At 37.9% G+C, this 21277-nt stretch overlaps 1 protein-coding gene across 1 annotated transcript in view; it reads left to right on the top strand.

The window, feature by feature from the left end:
- Positions 1-21277, top strand: part of LOC127835765 (diacylglycerol kinase delta-like) — an 88507-nt gene that overhangs the window by 7326 nt on the left and 59904 nt on the right. The window contains exons 4-10 of the mRNA XM_052362204.1: positions 521-601; positions 13423-13527; positions 14429-14561; positions 16292-16398; positions 16995-17120; positions 17699-17878; positions 19099-19181. Coding sequence (XP_052218164.1) covers positions 521-601; positions 13423-13527; positions 14429-14561; positions 16292-16398; positions 16995-17120; positions 17699-17878; positions 19099-19181 — 815 coding nt within the window. The remainder of the gene's footprint in view (positions 1-520; positions 602-13422; positions 13528-14428; positions 14562-16291; positions 16399-16994; positions 17121-17698; positions 17879-19098; positions 19182-21277) is intronic.

Here is a 21277-nt window from a genome sequence, read left to right as displayed (position 1 = left end):
CTCTTGTCTCTAATTATTGCATTCCAATTTGGTTTATATTCCAACTGTGAATTCTCCACCTTGTAGCTCATTCCTCCCAATCTATATCAATATAGTTGTACAAATAGTTCTTTACTATACATTGACATGTGTTAGAGCATATGCTTAGATTAACGCCATGAATTGTTAATGCATCCTCTGTCAAATTGTTCAAGAGTGTTCTTTAGATCTTCCTCATGGACACCAAGAAGGCCTAGGAAATGGACTCATGAGTGTTTCAAATAATCCTTAGGCTTTCTATGCAATCGAGCTAAAATAAATACCGGGTAGGTTTAAACTAAAGACGACAGGACAACTAAAGGATGGTGTGAAATCATATACTAATCAAGAAAATTTAGCAATGTTATAATTTTGTATTGCTGTGCTTCATTTATAGGACATTGACACTGATGTTTTAGGACAAACCTTACCGCACCCATATTGTTTTGGGACTGTTTTGAATTTCAGATGTCTCATTTGTGATCCTGTTTATGTGTTTCAGTCTTCAATATTTGATGAGATAGAGCTCACAGACCTCAGTGTGGCAGAATGCAGCACGAAAAACATCAACCACAGCTTTCAGGTGTGTGCCCAGTGGTCTTTTAGCTCGGCTGTTTTTGGAGGAAACCCTAGGTATTGTCATAGCCAGCTTGCCATCCGTCGGTGTCATGCTAAAATCTTGACATTTTGCTCTAAAATCAAAGTGCTTCCACCTACAACTTTGGTCTTCATAATGTAAATGCACCTTGATGAGTTCTACACACCACACCCATTTTTAGGGTCACTTGGTCAAAGGTCATTGTGCCCTCTAAAAAAACAAAATATATTCTGCCAAGCTTTCATTTATTAGCTCATCTATTTTTTGAAATTTTTTTTTTAGCAATTGTCATCACCTTGGCGTCGGCGTCGACGTCCGGTTAAGTTTTGCGTTTAGGTCCACTTTTCTCAGAAAGTATCAATGCTATTGCATTCAAACTTGGTACACTTACTCACTATCATGAGGGGACTGGGCAGGCAAAGTTAGATAACTCCGGCGTGCATTTCGACAGAATAATGTGCCCTTTTTATACTTAGAAAATTGAAAATTTTGGTTAAGTTTTGTGTTTAGGTCCATTTTATTCCTTAAGTATCAAAGCTATTGCTTTCATACTTGCAACACTTACTAACTAAAGGGGACTGTGCAGGCAAAGTAATGTAACTCTGACTGGCATTTTGACAGAATTATGTGCCCTTTTTATACTTAGAAAATTGAAAATTTGGTTAAGTTTTGTGTTTAGGTCCACTTTATTCCTACAGTATGAAAGCTATTGCTTTCATACTTGCAACACTTATTAACTATCATAAGGGGACTGTGCAGGCAAAGTTATGTAACTCTGACTGGCATTTGGACGGAATTATGGGCCCTTTATACTTAGAAAGTTGAAAATTAAGTTTTGTGTTTTGGTTCACTTTACCCCTAAAGTATCATAGATATTGCTTTCATACTTGGAACACGTGCAAACTATCATAAGGGTACAGTAAAAGGACAAGTTGCATAACCCTGGTTGTCATTTTTACGGAATTATGGCCCTTTTTTGACTTAGTAACTTTGAATATATGGTTAAATTTTGTGTTTCGATCCACTTTACTTCTAAAGTATCAAGGCTATTGCTTTCAAACTTCAAATACTTTCATGCTATCATGAGGTTACTGTACCTGGCAAGTTGAATTTTACCTTGACCTTTGAATAACCTTGACTCTCAAGGTCAAATTATTAAATTTTGCTAAAAATGCCATAACTTCTTTATTTATGATTAGATTTGATTGATACTTTGACAAAACTACTCTTACCTGACATACCACAATAGACTCCACCCAAACCACCCCCCGTGCCCTCCTCCTCCCCCCCCCACACGAATATTTATTTTTATTATTTTATGTTTGAAATACAGTCATACCATCGCACCCAAGAATACCCTCTTACCCCCCCCCCCCCCCCCCGATTTTTTTCTTTTTTTTTCTTGACCATCTCACAAATGACTACCACACCCTCACACTATTATACCCCCCCCCACCCCACCCTCCCCCCAATTTTTTTTTTTTAAACGGTTTAAAAACACAAATATTTATTTTTATTATTTTATTTTTGAAATACCGTCCAACCATCCCACCCTAGAATCCCCTACCCCCCACCGCCACCCTATTTTTTATTTTTTTAACATCATCTCACAAATGACCACCACACCCTCACACTATTATACCCCCCCCCCCCCCCGATAATGTAATAAATGTCCACACCCCCACACTATACACACCTCTTCACTTCACCCCTCCCTCCTTTGTGATTTAAATTGAGAGTCCTTTCACCTTTAAAAAGAAAGCAAGGCAATGCTCTTGTTGAATATATGATCTCTTGTTGATGTTATAATCTTAGTCAATCTGTAACATTTGCTTTCAACACTCAATAGGATTTACATTGTTTTCCAAGATGATGTTGTCTGCTGCATAAACATTTTATTTTAACATTTATTTTAAATGTATTAGTTTGTGTCTCCAAAAATATAGAAAAATGTCCCATGATACCTTCTCAGAACACTCCCTTCGTTTGGACTTAGACTAATACAGAAGGCCCAAGTTCTTGGTATACCCTAAATGATATGTTTCTACTAACATCAACACTGCTTGCTTCATGGTTTTGATACTTGCATGGATGTTATTTATTGACACTATCAACATTTCCACGTAACCTGACCTCTTGTTTACATTGACTATGAGCTTCTCTTTGACCATTATTCAGAAGGTCAAAATTCTGTGTAAACCGAAAACTGACCATAGCAATCAATCCTACTTACTAAAAAGCTTGATAGTTCTGTTCAGTGGTCAGAATACTGACATCACCAGGGATTTTAATGTATTTTGTAAACCAGGAGTCAAATGACTCCATGCTTGAAATGGTCAGGGGTAAAAAAAATGAAATTTTCAGGGGTCAAATGAAGTTATCAGGGGTCAAATTATGTATCGTTATTACTCTTAAGTTTTCAGACACTTAAAAATCTTCTTTTTTTCGTGTCCAAAAATTTAGATACAAAAATATTCAAAAGTAGGAATGTCCGATAATTTAGAGATATATATGTTATGTATGTTTGTCAATTATTGTAATGAAATTAAACCAATTAAGTAATGTGCAATAATTTTATTGTGTTGCACTCTTCTGTCTCTGCTTTAAATAAAATACAGCTTCACTTATTTGCAATCTCTTACCTGAAATGGAATATAAAAAACAATATAAAAAGCAACCATGTTGCTCCCTGAATACAATATCATTTCAAATGCTGTTGGGTGAAACGATTGTTTATTACCGGTATACATGGTAATTATTTTATAAAGCAACTGTATCATACATTGCCTTCAGGGCATTCTATGCCAGGTTTTATGACCTTATTATCCCCCGCCAGAGGCGGAGGGATATTGTTTTGGCGTTGTCTGTCCGTCTATCCGGCACTTTTGTGTCCGGAGCCATATCTTGGAAGTGCTTTGGCGGATTTCATTGAAACTTCATATGAGTATATATATGCATGAGAGGATGATGCACGCCAAATGGCATTGTACACCATCTGTTAAAAACAGAGTTATGGCCCGTTGTATCTTGAAAAAATGCTTTTTACTATAGGCACTTTTGTGTCCGGAGCCATATCTTGGAAATGCTTTGGCGGATTTCATTGAAACTTGGTATGAGTATATATATGCATAAGAGGATGATGCACGCCAAATGGCATTGTATACCATCTGTTAAAAACAGAGTTATGGCCCTTTGTATCTTGAAAAAATGCTTTTTACTATAGGCACTTTTGTGTCCGGAGCCATATCTTGGAAGTGCTTTGGCAGATTTCATTTAAACTTGGTATGAGTATATATCCCCCGCCAGAGGCGGAGGGATATTGTTTTGGCGTTGTCCGGCTGTCCGTCACTTTTGTGTCCGGAGCCATATCTTGGAAGTGCTTTTGCGGATTTCATTGAAACTTGGTATGAGTATATATATTGATAATAGGATGATGCACGCCAAATGGCATTGTACACCATCTGATAATAACAGAGTTATGGCCCTTTGTATCTTCAAAAAAATGCTTTTTTAGTGACAAATATAACACTTTTGTGTCCAGAAGTATATAGGCGGGGGATATCAATTCAACGAATTCGCTTGTGGTTGTAAAACTCCATGATTGAAGGTTCCCAGATAAGCGAAAAACAGGTCAGAAATCTAGAAAACTAGCAATGTAAAATTTACTGTCCGAAAAATCGGAGTATTGATTATGGACCAAAAACTCGTATGTCCGAAAATATAGTCATGAAAAATAATAATTTTGGCTAAAAAAGGAGGTGTCAGGAAACTTAGAGTAATTACGGTAGTCAATAGTAATTTTTTTCCACATATTTGTAAGAAAGTCAGCAAATGTTGTTTTGCAAATTTTTTTAATAATATACAATGCAAAAACTGAAATTGTATGATAAAAACTAGATTTTTGAGTTAGCCTCTTGGTAACATTTGCTTCTAAATGATTCGAAGAACATTATTTGCTGGAGTCAAAAGTAATTCCAAATTGATTGCATCAAAAAGCAGGATTCTGCTTCAATAAAAAAATTGAAATCCCTGATCACCTGACCCCATTATGACCTTGACATACCACTACTTTAAGACTTACTATGACCTTGACATTGAAATGCCTGATCACCTGACCCCATTATGACCTTGACATACCACTACTTATAGACTTACTATGACCTTGACATTGAAATGCCTGATCACCTGACCCCATTATGACCTTGACATACCACTACTTTAAGACTTACTATGACCTTGACATTGAAATGCCTGATCACCTGACCCCATTATGACCTTGACATACCACTACTTTAAGACTTACTATGACCTTGACATTGAAATGCCTGATCACCTGACCCCATTATGACCTTGACATACCACTACTTTAAGACTTACTATGACCTTGACATTCATCTACCTTAAGACTGACTCCGCCGTGCCAACAAATCAATACCCTTGTATTGACAAGGCTTCCACTGGGGCATATGAGTTTATTGATTGCTACATCTGGTCCTTTTTGTCATTGTTTGTCATAATGTATTCATAAATATTTATCATATGCTTATGATGTGTATACCCAGTATGAAATCATGACCATGAATTTGTTTACCAAGATATTCTAAAGAAATATACAATTTAAAAAAAAGTTACACTCCTTTAAGCTTAAAGTTTCTTCAACATGGATATTACAACATCATAGTCAGGGTGCAGGATCACGTGATTTTATGTGGTTCACACATGGATGTTAATGGATGTAAACACACAGGTAAGTGGAGCTTTTTTTCAAACATTTTTTTCTTGAAGAATTTCAACTTGTTCATAAAAGACTGTTGATTATGCAACTTTTGTCAATTAGAAAAACATAAGCCTGCGTTAGTGGCCAAAAATGTGATGTGTTAAGTATTTATATAAACAGGTATGCTACACGCAACGTGAAATTTTGGCAACTATTTCAGACATATTAAAAAATGATGTCTTAAATCTTAAGATATCAGCACAAATTGCAAGAAAAACTGATATTTGCAAACATTTTTCAATAACATAAGATATTTGCAAAAATAAAGTTCATAAAGGTGTGTTTTCAGTCTGTCCAGCCCGTGTGTAAACCCCTGTGAACCCTGTTGATCATGCACCCTGCAGGTCATCATACATTACTACAAGTAGCTTTTGGGGAGGTGGGGGGAGATTTGGCTCATTCTGTGTATGTTTGAAATAAACAGCATTTGTTCAGCATCTTAATTGCAACTGAATCTGTGAATTTGGAGGAAACTATGTTTACAAAGTGTCAAACAATCCTGGCTGCAATAGCTAAATTGGTTGCAACTTGTGCTTTGGTTGGGGTTTTGTTAGGCGCCAAACTGTAACTAGAAATGGTGCTGCAGAGGCCGACGCGTATCCCCACGCCGCATGTTTGACCCAGGGGCGCCCCAGGGTTGGTGATGGGGCCATGCATAGTTGAGATTGACCGTATTGTCATAAGAGAAGTTTAGAATCAATTAGAAGTGAATCGGTGTAGAAATGAAGAAATTATAGTAAAAGGCAATTTTGGGTGGGCGTGGCCTATGCGGGCGGGGCGCCCCAGGGTTGGTAATGGGGCCATGCATAGTTAAGATTAACCGTATTGTAGAAATGAAGAAATTATAGTAAAAGGCAATTTTGGGTGGGCGTGGCCTATGTGGGCGGGGCACCCCAGGGTTGGTAATGGGGCCATGCATAGTTGAGATTGACTGTATAATAATAAGAGAGGTTCAGTATCAATTTGAAGTGAATCTGTGTAGAAATAAGGAAATTATAGTAAAAGGCAATTTTGGGTGGGCGTGGCCTATGCGGGCGGGGCGCCCCAGGGTTGGTAATGGGGCCATGCATAGTTAAGATTAACCGTATTGTCAAAAGAGAGGTTCAGTAACAATTTGAAGTGAATCAGTGTAGAAATGAAGAAGTTATAGTAAAAGGCAATTTTGGGTGGGCGTGGCCTATGTGGGCGGGTGCCTCAGGGTTGGTTATGGAGCCATGCATAGCTGAGATCGACCGTATTGTCATAAGAGAGGTTCAGTATCAATTTGAAGGCAATCGGTGCAGAAATGAAGAGATTATAGTAAAATAACCTTAAAAATGAGTTAAAATCTCTGACCCGGCCCCACCCCAACCCCCATAACTTTTGACCCAGGGGTCAGATCAAAATTCCAAATAGTGCAGGGTCGCTCATATGCTCATAGCTACCATGTGTGTAAGTTTCAAGGTTCTAGTGCTCATAGTGTAAGAGGAGATAGTGGCCAGGACGGACAGATGGACGGACGGCCGAGATAACCACAATAAAGACAATTTTGGGTGGGCCTATTATGGGCGGGGCACCCCAGGGTTGGTAATGGGGCCATACATAGTTGAGATTGACCGTATTGTCATTAGAGATGTTCAGTATCAATTTGAAGTAAATCAGTGTAGAAATGAAGAAATTATAGGTAAAGGCAATTTTGGGTGGGCGTGGCCTATGTGGCCGGGGCGCCCCAGGGTTGGTAATGGGGCCATGCATAGTTGAGATTGACTGTATTGTCATAAAGAGGTTCAGTATAAATTTGAAGTGAATCGGTGTAGAAATGAAGAAATTATAGTAAAAGGCAATTTAAGGCTCTCAAGGTCAAATTATAAAATTTTGCTAAAATTGCCATAACTTCTTTATTTATGATTAGATTTGATTGATACTTTGACAAAACAACTCTTACCTCCGACATACCACAATAGACTCCACCCAAACCATCCCCCACGCCCCCGCCCCTCGAACCCCCCTCGAACCCCCCCCCCCCCCCATTTCAAACATGTTTAAAAAACACAAATATTTATTTTTATTATTTTATTTTTGAAATACTGTCCAACCATCCCACCCAAGATTATTTTTTTTGCATTTTTGGAAGATAATGTAATAAATGACCACACCCCCACACTATACACCCATCTCCACTCCACCCCTCCCTCCTTTGTGTTTGAAATTGAGATAGGTCCCTACACCTTTAAAAAGAAAAATAGATGAGTGGTCTGCACCCGTAAGGCGGTGCTCTTGTTTAAAGAATATTATCAGAAAACATGTAGCAAACAGTTTGGATCCTGATGAGACGCCATGCCACATTCTGTGGTGTCTCATCTGGATCCAAACTGTTTGCATAGGCCTTTAAAATTCGGTTCCAGCGCTGAAAGGGTTAATCTATGGGTCCATGTTGAGTTTTTCTGACTGCAAGTGTTCTAGTATCTTTCATGAATCACTGATCCAAATCTGGCAGATCTGCCGTCTGGTAAATGGAATCCCAGATAAAAGATTATACATGTTTGTTTTGGGCACCTGCATGAAATGGTAGAGGTCCAATTAGTCAGATAAGGTGATTGACTTTTCAGCACTTGATAAATCTATGTCTAAAATAATCTTCCATTTAGTTGAGAATTCGTAGAAGTTTGCCTCTATGGAATGGTGACCTTTACCTATAATCTGTACTGTTATCTTGCATTTCTTAGCATTTCTATACCCTCCTCTCCAATCCACAGGAAATACAGGTAGCTAGTAAACTGGGTGTGTGAATGTTGCTTTTGTTCTGGTTTGAAATACAGTTTCTGTAAGTACTGTGGTGATAACACCAAAAAGGGATAATGTGAATGTTTGATTTTTTTTTCCAAAACATGTTGTCTGTGTTCTACCTGTATTTAAAACTGTAAGTTGAAATTGTATAAAAATGCTTTTCAAAACAGATTTCACAGGTGTGTGAATGATAAGTTTAGTGTTACATGTGGATTATTTCACTGCAGATTTTGGCCGACTGGAGTCATGCATTACTTGATAATTACTTGCACAGAATTGTGTGAGCTTGTTTTTTGCCTTCAAAATACTGGATTTACAAATGTTTGTGTGTGGCATTGTAAAAGTGATGGCAGGCTAAGTGGAATACCTGTTATTGTTTTCTAAGTTAATGTAGGTGCTTTTTTTTGCATCTATGATGCTTTCAGGTACACTGAGTTTTTGTTGTTTTCAATCCAGGTGGCTTACTATAATTAATAACCAAAAATGTTCATAATGAAAAATTGCAAAAAACTGAAGAGGGTTACACTTGATTTACCATTGACATATATCTATCAGTCTGTCTGTCTTTAAGATGATAATTGCATATTTCTAAATATTTCAAAATGCACCTTGAGAGCTTTTTCATCTCTGCTGTCATAGTATCAAGTTATTTTTTAACTCTAAATAACAAAAAACAAACAAAACTATCTGACAAACTGCAGGAAAATATTCAAGCGGGAAATGTTTGGGGGTGGGGAAAAACTGTGATGAGGATAAGCATGAGAACCTAACACCAACATTTTTTTTGCATAGACCTTAGTATTTCTCTGCAGACAGCATGAGCTCCACTGGTCAATAGCAATTAGGAAAGGTACAGTCAATTGTTGGGAGGAGAACCTAGTACCTGCTGAATATTTATGTATCGGTTACCATAGTTTTTCGCTCAATCGGTATTTGATCAGTTTCGCGTGTTGGAGCAATATTGCTGTATCTGGTCAGAATGCCTGTGTCAGATACAGTGGTTATGCACTCAGACCCTCTGGATGTAGGAATCTTTAGCAAGGCCTGGGCATAGTACTACCATTAGTCATATTTTTTGTGGCTTGTATTTTTTTGGAGAAATCTTTACTTGCAGGGCAATATCAAATCTTAGGCTACTGGAAGATTGAGGTAAATAAATATCTTGACCAGGTAATGTCCATGAAAATTCCAGACACATTTTTTTTATGTGAAATCTACAGATTTTCTAGAAGCTTTATATAAAGAGGTCATAACAGTTTCTTCTTATTAAGTTTCAATCTTTTTGAAAGTAATAATTGAAAATTAACAAATGTCTCTCCTTTCAAAATATTTCATGCCATAATGACCAGTATTTACTAGTTTATTTTAATAGTTACCTGTGACAAAATTGTACATTTTAAGGCAAATCATACTTATTGTTGTATGTAATGGAATCAATCATTCAGTTTTTTTTACATACTCTATTTTAAATTAATAGATCATAGTATCAAAATGTGTGAAAGAGGTTGTTATTTAGGTCTACACAAAAATATTTCATAACTTAAATGCATTATTCATTGTTTTCTTGATAGATGAAATTGATGTTTTAAACTCTAATTTATAATAATAAATATCAATGAAACATTTTCTGACATGCGATCAGTAAAGTCTGTCTGTATCACGCATGGTCTAATATTATTCATTTAATTCTATTTGTATTACATAGAACCGCGTTCAGGGAAAACTGGGCTTAATGTGTGTGTGTAAAATGTCGTCTCAAATTAGCCTGTGCAGCCTGCACAGGCTAATCAGGGATAACACTTTCTGCCTTTATTGTTTATTTTCTTTAAAGGAAGTCTCTGAGCAAATATCCAGTGAAGGCGGAGAGTGTTGTCCCTTTTTAGCCTGTGCTCCTTTTTAGCCTGCGCAGACTGCACAATCTGGGTCAGCACTCTATGCATATGAATTATGCCAGTTTTCCCAGAAGACTGAGCTTCTCTGTGTTTGACATAAATCAAGCTGTTAATATATTAATGTGTGGGTAACAGCCATTATTGAAAGCAAAAATTGCGAATGGCCTTTGGATTTTTCACGAAACGACCACTGCTGTTGCCCCACAATGTTTCAAAATTCCCCCCAAAGTAATATACTGTCATGTACAATTTGTAATGCAACACGACAACTGCTGTCGCATTATTTTCCATCATGAAGAACATTCAATTTTATTTAAAGCCACCTGCCAGTTAAATCTATCCACACTTTAAATGTGGTTTTATCTGTATTTGAAAGCTTGGAAAATATATGCATAGCCATTGTCACTGTTACTAGACATATAAAGTGGATTGGATAAAAAACAGGTGTTATTCCCAAAAGTAATAGAAAATGCAACAAGCAATTATCTCAGCAACCAATTATCTGTGTCAGTAGTTGGCCTGTCTATTAATGGAACCAGTATGTCATCAGATATATTACTGGTAGAGCCACACTTTGTGGCTGTGTGGAATAGTCATCAATAATTCAGACAGTCTGTGGATCTGGTCTGTAAAGTCCCAGTTCTGCAGTTTATAAAGATCTTATCTGGCCACCTTGGGGGAGGGTGCAAGTGATAGGGGTTATGTTCCATGTGCCCATTGTACCCTCAGAGCTAGGACTTTTTGTTCCTTCTGTATTAAGTACCTGTAAATGGCGTTTTCCCAATCATGGGAAAATTACAAATTGACCAATTGCCATAAAAAAAATTCAGTTGCAGGTTTCCCATTTGTTTTTGCCCTGTCTGTTGGTTTGTTGCTTTGTTTGCTCCAACTTTAACATTTTGCCATAACTTCTTTAATATTGAAGATAGCAACTTCATATTTGGCATGCATGTGTATCTCAAGGTCAAGGTCGTCCATCAAGGTCAAATGTCAAATATATGGGTCAAAATCGCTCATTTAATGTACACTTTTGCAATATTGAACAAAGCAACTTGATATTTGGCATGCATGTGTATCTCATGGAGCTGCAAATTTTGAGTGGTGAAAGGTCAAGATCAAGGTCATCCTTCAAGGTCAAAGGTCAAATATATGGGGACATATTGTTTCACAAACTCATCGCTTGTTTAAATATTTTTTTTAGTTAGCAACATTTAATTTCCCTACGCAGCTGTATGGGCTGACAGGTCAAGGTCATCCTTCAAGGTCAAAGGACACATATATGGGGACATAGTGTTTCACAAACACATCGCTTATTTTATTATGCTCCCCCAAAATTTATTTTGAGGGGAGCATATAGTCGCCGCTTTGTCTCTCCGTCCGTGTGTCCGTCCGTGCACAATTTTTGTCAGGGCTATTTCTCAGCAACTAATGACCGGAATTAAATGAAACTTTATGGGAAGCTTCACTACCAAGAGGAGATGTACATATTATCAGCGGGTTCTGGTCGGATGATTTTTCACAGAGTTACGGCCCTTTGACATTTTCTATAAAAAAAACTTTGTCTTCCCAACTACTGTGCCCCCAAGACGTTTCCTTTTATCTGAATATATAGTGCAATATTGTGACAAACAAACGTTTTGGGGATCATCACCCATCTCAAACGGTTTCTTGTTATTTTTTATATTTAGAAATAAAATGCAACATTTAGTTAATTTCTCTGTATGGGCTGAACCATAGTTAATATAATTATACATTTTAAAAACACTTATTCTCAATTTTAAATATTTGTTAACAAAAAATTAAATGCACCCAATTTCCTAATTCGAAGATTTCACAGCTTAAATTTTCTCAATTTCAGGGTTTTTCGCGCTAATTTATCTACATTGGTCTTGTACCAGTACTTTTCCCAATGAGACAAAAACATTGCTTAGAACTAATGTGCCGGCTATGAATTTATGCATGTTTTTTCCACCTTATTTGCAGACATAACAACTCCTAAACAGTATATACTTATGCAGAGGAACATTTGTGGCTACTACATGTATGCTCAAATACTACGTCATAAGGCCCATTTTGCATGATGTGACTCAATTAATTATTTTTCAGTACTACTGTTGGTCAGGGCTCTGAAAAAGGTTCTAGTGGAAATAGTTGGGCTCTGACTGTTAAAGCCCCTTCCCCTTTTTTTAAAGCCCCCACCTCCCCTCTCATGACGATGTTAATGTAGTACACCGTAGACATCCAGTTTTTTATTTTGTTCAGATTTTCAATTTAAAAAAAGTATATATATTTCCAAATAAAGACCTAAACATTCCCAATTGAAGTTTCCAAAAAAGTTTTTTTTTAAATCTCAACACTGCGCTACAAATTACAAAAGTAAAGGGCCTTGTTCAACTTAGAATTTTATCATGTTTTACATATCACTTCATGCAACTTCAGGCGGTATTGAATGTAACTATAATGACAAAGTCTAGTTGTTCATAGACATCACACAGTCACCTGAGATACAGTCTATTGAAATGTTGACTGGACCAGCAGTCTGATCATTTTGTGTTAAGTCAATAGCCAGCGTTGTTTTTTAGCCCTGATGGGAAAAGTACTGGTACCAACCAAATTGGGAAAAAATAGCGCAAAAAAATTGGGAAAATGCGTGTCTTGAAATCTTAAGATAGGGATTTGGTGTATTTTATTTGTTGTTAACAAATACTTCAAAGTTGATAACTAAGTATTATCAAGTTGTCAATAGTATATTTTCTGCATAGGGTAATAAACTTAATGTTGCATTTTATAAAAAAAAATATATATTTATTTATTTTGTAAACCTTAAATTGGGATTTTTTCAGACAGCAATTGGGAAATTTTTAGTTTTTTTCCCATTTTAACCCAAAATGCCGTTTTCTGGTACTTTATAAAGAAGGGAACAAAATCACTGATATCAAAACAGTTACCCCTTTAAAAGGGGACACACAAGTATAAAGTTAACATCGTTTCAACTGTATCTTTAGAGAACATATTCATTGTGATCCACACATGTTTCAGTTGCCCTTGATTGAGCTGACAAAGTTGTGCAGAGTAGTTGGTAACATTTGTTCATAGACATCGCACAGTCACCTGAGATACAGTCTATTGAAATGTTCACTGGACCAGCAGTCTGATCAGCTTGTGTTAGGTCAATATCAAAAGAGGTTCCCCTTAAAAAGGAGAAACAGAAGTATATAGTATACAAGGTTTCAACTGTATCTTAATTCTTTAGAGAACATACTGTTTGTGATCCACGCATGTTTTAGTTGCCCTTGACAAAGTTGTGCGGAGTAATTGGTAACATTTGTTATGAAAGCGATTGAATTATTTTAATTTCATGTTAATTTCAGGTGATAACTCCATTCCGAAACCTTGTGTTATGTGCAGAGAGCCGAAAAGAGATGGAAGAGTGGATTTCAGCTTTGAAACAGTCCTCTAAGAGGCAATATGTGGAGGTGGGTGACACATTTCCTTACTCTATTACTTTATAACCATTATATTGTATAACCCTTTCAGTGCTCCAGCTAGGCCTAAATTGGAGGGCACCCTGCCCTGCCCCTCCGAACCTCTGCCCTGCCCTTCCAAGCACCCCCCCCCTGCCCTTAAAAAAAAATAAAAAAATATGATAATTTATAAATCTCTTATTACATTGTTATTAATTTATTCCTTATTGAAAACATTATATTTTAATGGTTTAATAATAATATACTCTAACAATTATTAAAAACATATAATTAACATGCAACAGGAAGCATTCCAGAAACGCCAGCGCACTCTAAAGTGCCCTTTTGACAAAATACTGTGTGTCGAAAGTGCCCTTTTGACAAAAAAGCCCCCGGGCCCCCTGCCCTTTTCAAATCCTAGCTGGATCACTGCCTTTACCTCTTAGATCTGTATTTTGACGCATTTGTAGTCCCTTAAAAAGTTTAATTTAATTAAAGACTTTTCTTACTAAATTCAAGTTTAAAGGCTTCATTTACAACCCTTAGATACTGATGAGCAGCAAACAGCATAAAACCTGAACAGACTGCGAGTTACTTGCATTAAGCCCTGTTTTCAAAGTGCCAGGCTCATTTATGTATAATGTTCTGGTTGTACATGTAATTAATATAGGGCAATGAAGTTTATGCCGAAAGTCTCATCCCTGATTAGCCAGCGCAGACTGCACAGGCTCATCTTGGAAGACACTTCAGGCACATGCATTATGTTAAATGTTCCCTTTTTTTTATAGGGCAATGATTCACAAGTTAATGCAGAAAGTCTTGTCCTTGATTAGCCAGTGGGAACTGCACAGGCTTATCTTGGTAAACACTTTACTCACAAGGATTATGTTTAATGTTCTGGTTGTTTCTATAGGGCAATGATTCACAGCGTGAGATGATGTCTGGTCTCCACAACTGGTACACGTGTTCTCATGCGCGCCCTACCTACTGTAACGTGTGCCGCGAGGCCTTGTCAGGGGTAACCTCGCATGGTCTCTCATGCGAAGGTAAGATCATTGAGACATAAGCAGTCATTTGAAATGATTTTTAAATTTTCGTAATGAAATTATAGTATTGCACGCCTTTCCCTAGACATTTTTTGTGGTCAAATAACGGCAGTTTTTAATGGGATATATTTTTCTGATTGTATGTTTCCTATTCCTATTAATTTTTTCATTACTCCAGAGCTAAAACAAGCAATAAAATACATTTTAGGCACCTAGATAGCTCTTATTTTTAAAATCACTCGCATGGGTACCCCTGATTTTAAAATTTAGGCACTGGGTACTAAGGGTATCATGTTTACAGATTTTTCTAAACGTTTTAACGAAATGAAATAAACAAAACGATAACGTTTAAACGGTATCCATACGTCCGTTTTAAAAGCATCAGTGCCGTCACATTTCCAAACTGAAAGTAGTGATTATTTCCGGAAGTTATATTTAGTTCATAACCGATTCGCACAATGACGTCATATTAAAACCAACTGTTTTAGTCGTTGTCTAACCATTGGGTTACGCGTTTTCTACTAACATGCCGTTATATTTTGTAACAAAGATGAATTAATATTTAATTCACATTTCTTCAATAAGAGTACACCGGTGTTTTTTTTTTTTATTGTTTTACTTAACAAGATGTACATCAAAACGAGTATCTGTTCATTAAATAAAAAATGAATGCCGATGAATAAACGGCAGAAAACTTTCCTCATGCACTTTATGCTGATGTGCGTTGAATGTTCAAGACGATTAGGGGCATGATCATGCAAGAAATAGCGGGAAACTTTTCCCGAGCACTTCGTGCTGATGCGGGTTAAATATTTAAGACGTCTAGGTCATACAGGTGTCTTGTTATGTCTAGGGTACTGTGAATAAGGGCCATCTGGCGCACGTGATACAAATACGAGTCTTATTCAGCAGCTTTTAATAAGTTTTGCAACATGGTAATTTAATGAACTAAAATGGATTCTGTTGACATTGACTGTCGTTTAAACATTTACTGTTTTTGTAAACGTTTTTGAGCAAAACATGAAACGCCATCGTTTAAACGTTTAAACGTGATACTTATACTGGGTACCGCTAACTTGGAATTTCAGGCAAGGGTAACCCTGATTTGTACATTGAGGCACAGGGAAACATCTACTTTCTAAATTCAGGCACACGGATGCCGCTGATTGGGAAATTCAGGCACAGGGGTAACCATAACTTGGAAATTGTAACCCTGTTAAGGAATTCAGGCACATGTGTACCCATAACTTGGAAAATGTAACCCTGTTAAGGAATTCAGGCACATGTGTACCCATAACTTGGAAAATGTAACCCTGATTTAGGAAATCAGGCACATTGGTACCTCTGATTTGGACATTCACGCACATGGGTACCTCTAATTTTGAAATTCAGGCACAGGGGAAACTCTGATTTTGAAATTCAGGCATGGTTATCCTTGCGCTTACAGGCCTTGGGGAATGACCTGTATTGATGTATTAACCTTTTACCACTCAAATGCCCACTTTGACGCTTGTGTAGTCCTTTAGAAAATCAAATTAAATTTATGACTATTCTTACTATATTAAAGTTTGATAGGCATCATATCAAACCCGGAGATGAGCAGCACACAGCATAAAACCTGAACTGACTGCAAGTTACTTGCAAGCTGTTCTGGTTTTATGATGGTTGCAAAAGCCATTTTCACTTAGCTTCTGAGCGTCAAATGGTTAATGTGCTATCTATCCTTGCAGTCTGTAAGTTCAAGGCCCACAAGCGCTGCGCCGTCAAGGCCGCAGCTAACTGTAAATGGACCACTCTGGCAGCTATTGGGTCCGAAATCATAGAGGAAGAAGACGGGGTAATTTTTTGTTCAGCTTATAGCAAATACTATGCTAGTTTTGAATACAGAAATGTCTATTTTACAAGGTAAAAAAATGGCTCTCACGAGCTTTGCAAGTCATTTAATAATTTCTATGGCCATTTTCCATCTTCCTCTGATTCAATAAGGACAGTGGTCAGTTTCTGGTATGAGTATGTGAATTCAACACTTTTAAACTATTTGACATTAGGAAGACGGTACTGTGACTGCAATACTGTTGAAAACTGTGAAAACCACAAACCAATGAGCAAAGTTCTCGTAAAAACTAGACTTAATGCATGTGGGTAAAGTGTTGTCTAGATGAGCCTGTGCAGTTCGCACAGGCTAATAAGGTACAACTCTTTCTGCTTTTCTGGTACTTTTGGTCTAAAGGAAGTCACTTCTAAGCAAAAAAAATCAAGTTTAGGTGGAAAGTGTTGTCCCTGATTAGCCTGTGTGGACTTCACAGCCAAATATAGTATGACACATGCATTAAGCCATATTTGCACACAGCAAGCCTGAAATAATGTCTTGTTTAGGCAATCTTCAAAGTGATAAATATTTTCTAAGTTTAAAAAAACATGTGTATCCAACAGATTGCAATGCCGCACCAGTGGCTCGAGGGAAACCTGAACGTCAGCTCCCGGTGTATAGTTTGTGATAAAATATGCGGAAGTGTCCGAAAACTCCAGGACTGGAGATGTCTCTGGTGTAAAGCTACTGTGAGTACCTTCAGGGGAGGTAACTTAGGGTCCACTGTCAGGGGAAGCTACTGTGGAGCCAATGTCAGGGGAAGTAATTCAATGAGATGGAACATATTCTTTATGAAATGTTTTGTGTTTGTTTCTGAGGAAGTGTCTGAAAACTTCAGGATTGGAAGTGGATATGTCTCTACTGCAAATCTACTTTGATTAGTCATGCGCAGTTACTGTGGATTTAGAAAAATTAATTGAGGAAGCATATTCATGTGAAGGAAAAATCATTTATTTCCAACACCTATGTCTTCTTTATTCATTCAGTTATTTTTGTGGTTCTATTTTTCTAAGCTTACAAATGTTAAAATAATCTGAATATATGAAGAATGAATGTCAACTTTTGAGCAATTTTGCCAGAATCATGAGTAACTCGCAGGATTTTTAGCTTTTGTGCTGTTTGGTGCTAGTCAGTATTTAAGGTTTTGAAATTTAAAACTTGAATGTGGTACTCTTAAATTTAATTTGATTTGAAGGGACAATAAACGCATCAAAGTGCATAACTAAGTGGTAAAGGGTTAATGTTAGAACCCTTTTCTTGCCGCCAGGTACATTCCAGTTGTCGAGACCAGCTGTCCCGCAAGTGTCCGCTCTCTCAGTGTCGGGTCTCCATCCTGTTGCCGACGGCGATAGACAGCATCGACAGCGATGGTTACTGGGAGGCCCGGCGGCCCCCTGGCACGAGTCCACTGCTGGTGTTCGTCAATACCAAATCAGGAGATAACCAGGTACGATTTCAGTAGAAACCCCAGCAGACCTGATGTATATCAGCTGGTCAGTGGGGATTCTCCAATAGTTGATATAGTCATCGCAGAAAATGTATGACCTCTACATAAATTTTAATTACATTTGCTTAACAATTAATGTAGTTTTAATAAAGTATGAATTTGTCAAGCTCTTCAAAAACATGGTCTTCAGAGTAACAACATTTATTTAACCTTTCAAAGTCATAGTGTTCATAGAAACACAAATATTACATCATATCCATATTTTATCATACATAATTTGTTCAAAACATTTGGATGAATAATAGAACTGCCCAAATAACATAAAATAGCTAAAGCTGTGCAGAAATTTATGATTTTGTGGAAATTCAGTCAGATTTTTCCATGAGAAATAATACTTTTTGGTAGGAGGAAGGGTAATTTTTATAACTTAAAATGGATTGTCCAAAGAGGTCATAGGTTTTGAGGTCAAACTTCTTAAAGGGATCTTTTCACGCTTTGGTAAATTGACAAAATTGAAAAAAGTTGTTTCAGATTCGTAAGTTTTCGTTTTAGTTATGATATTTGTGAGGAAACAGTAATACTGAACATTAACCATGCTCTAATATAGCCATTATATGCATCTTTTGACGATTTTAAAACCTAAAAATTATAAAGCGTTGCAACGCGAAACGATTGAATAATTTGGAGAGTTCTGTTTTTGTCGTTAAATTTCGTGAAACTACGAAGATTGCTTATATAAGGTATAAAATACGTCAAGAATGTGTACTCGGCGGAATAGCTCAGTAGGCTAAAGCGTTTTTACTTCAGGACTCTGGCAGGACTCCAGGGATCACTGGTTCGAAACCTGCTCTGGGCAATGTTCTTTTCCTTTTTTATTTTTTTTCTTGATTTTTTACTGGAGCTTTTACGATCCAATGTTTACATTTATCAATATAAAGCATTTAATGAATAAGTTAAAAAAAATCCAAAATCTGTGAAAAGGCCCCTTTAATTGGACTTAAAATGTTGGAGTGGAAAACACCTTACAATGGTCTGTATGACTTAAGGAAAATTTATTCTTTTATGCAGCAGTAATTTGTTCTTAATCTTGATGTTACAGGTGTATAAAAGGTCTGAGTTGGATTAGAGGGAACTGTGAATCAATTTTGACCATTGTTATGCCCGATGCACCTGCAATACCATAATACCAATTTGCTATATTGATGTGTTCTGTCTTCCAGGGGGTGAAATTTCTACGCCGTTTCAAGCAGCTTTTAAACCCTGCCCAGGTGTTTGATCTGATGAATGGGGGACCACATCCAGGGTAAGCAATAGAGGGTATACAGGCTGGACATGGGGGACCACATCCAGGGTAAGCAATAGAGGGTATACAGGCTGGACATGGGGGACCACATCCAGGGTAAGCTATAGAGGGCATACAGGCTGGGGGACCACATCCAGGGTAAACAATAGAGGGCATACAGGCTGGACATGGGGGACCACATCCAGGGTAAGCAATAGAGGGTATTCAGGCTGGACATGGGGGACCACATCCAGGGTAAGCAATAGAGGGTATACAGGCTGGACATGGGGGACCACATCCAGGGTAAGCAATAGAGGGCATACAGGCTGGACATGGGGGACCACATCCAGGGTAAGCAATAGAGGGTATACAGGCTGGACATGGGGGACCACATCCAGGGTAAGCAATAGAGGGTATACAGGCTGGACATGGGGGGCCACATCCAGGGTAAGCAATAGAGGGTATATACAGGCTGGACATGGGGGACCACATCCAGGGTAAGCAATAGAGGGCATACAGGCTGGACATGGGGGACCACATCCAGGGTAAGCAATAGAGGGCATACAGGCTGGACATGGGGGACCACATCCAGGGTAAGCAATAGAGGGTATATACAGGCTGGACATGGGGGACCGCATCCAGGGTAAGCAATAGAGGGTATATACAGGCTGGACATGGGGGACCACATCCAGGGTAAGAAATAGAGGGGCATACAGGCTGGACATGGGGGACCACATCCAGGGTAAGCAATAGAGGGCATACAGGCTGGACATGGGGGACCACATCCAGGGTAAGAAATAGAGGGCATACAGGCTGGATATGGGGGACCACATCCAGGGTAAGAAATTGAGGGCATTCAGGCTGGACATGGGGGACCACATCCAGGGTAAGAAATTGAGGGCATACAGGCTGGACATGGGGGACCACATCCAGGGTAAGCAATAGAGGGCATACAGGCTGGACATGGGGGACCACATCCAGGGTAAGAAATTGAGGGCATACAGGCTGGACATGGGGGACCACATCCAGGGTAAGAAATTGAGGGCATTCAGGCTGGACAACCCTTTCCTGCTCAGAAGCAAAGCAAATATGGCTACATTCAACCAGCATAACACCACAACAGCCTGCAAGTGACTCACAGTCTGTTCAGATTTTAGGCTGTTTGCTGCTTGTAAAACTTGAATGTAGAAAGAAAGGTCTTAAATCTTTATTTTGTTCAAGGGACTTCAAACGCATCAAAGTGAGTGCTAAAGGGTTAAAACTTCTCGCCCAAATCTTCCAACACAGCATCTCAAACTAAAAAAAAGAAAAAAAGAAAAAATGTATTTTTTTTTGGAGAAAATAACAAATTATTTCATCATTTATAAAAATCTTTTTTTTTAAATCTTGAATTTAAAAAAAAGTAACTTACTTATTCGAAAGATATCAAAGTTATTTCAATTTCATCAATCCAGTAATTAGCACTTCATTTTATGGCCTTCCCTTCCAAACAGAGAAACACAGAGTTTGTAACATTGTCATCTGTTCAATCTGTTTATACTTTGCTTAATACAATATGCTATATTGATTGATCATTGTTTGCTTAGGTACTACTTAAAAGTACCCAGGGTAGTGTAAACTACAACATACCAGGGGTACAGAATTTATACTAAAAATACCCCCCAGTATTGCCAGGTGTCTTGAAGTGTATTATCTGTACCTGGGGTACATTGAAGTTTACTAAAGACTACCCGGGATACTTTTAAGTAGTACCTAAGCAGACAACGACCAACTGAGCTCATGTGACCTGTGTTTTCATTGAGCTCATGTGACCTGTGTTTTCATTGAGCCCATGTGACCTGTGTTTTCATTGAGCCCATGTGACCTGTGTTTTCATTGAGCCCATGTGACCTGTGTTTTCATTGAGCCCATGTGACCTGTGTTTTCATTGAGCACATGTGACATGTGTTTTCATTGAGCACATGTGACCTGTGTTTTCATTGAGCTCATGTGACCTGTGTTTTCATTGAGCTCATGTGACCTGTGTTTTCATTGAGCCCATGTGACCTGTGTTTTCATTGAGCCCATGTGACCTGTGTTTTCATTGAGCACATGTGACATGTGTTTTCATTGAGCAC

The sequence above is a fragment of the Dreissena polymorpha genome, chromosome 6 (genome assembly GCF_020536995.1).
Source record: "Dreissena polymorpha isolate Duluth1 chromosome 6, UMN_Dpol_1.0, whole genome shotgun sequence".
Lineage (NCBI taxonomy): Eukaryota > Metazoa > Mollusca > Bivalvia > Myida > Dreissenidae > Dreissena > Dreissena polymorpha.
This window is presented reverse-complemented; position numbering and strand designations above follow the sequence as displayed.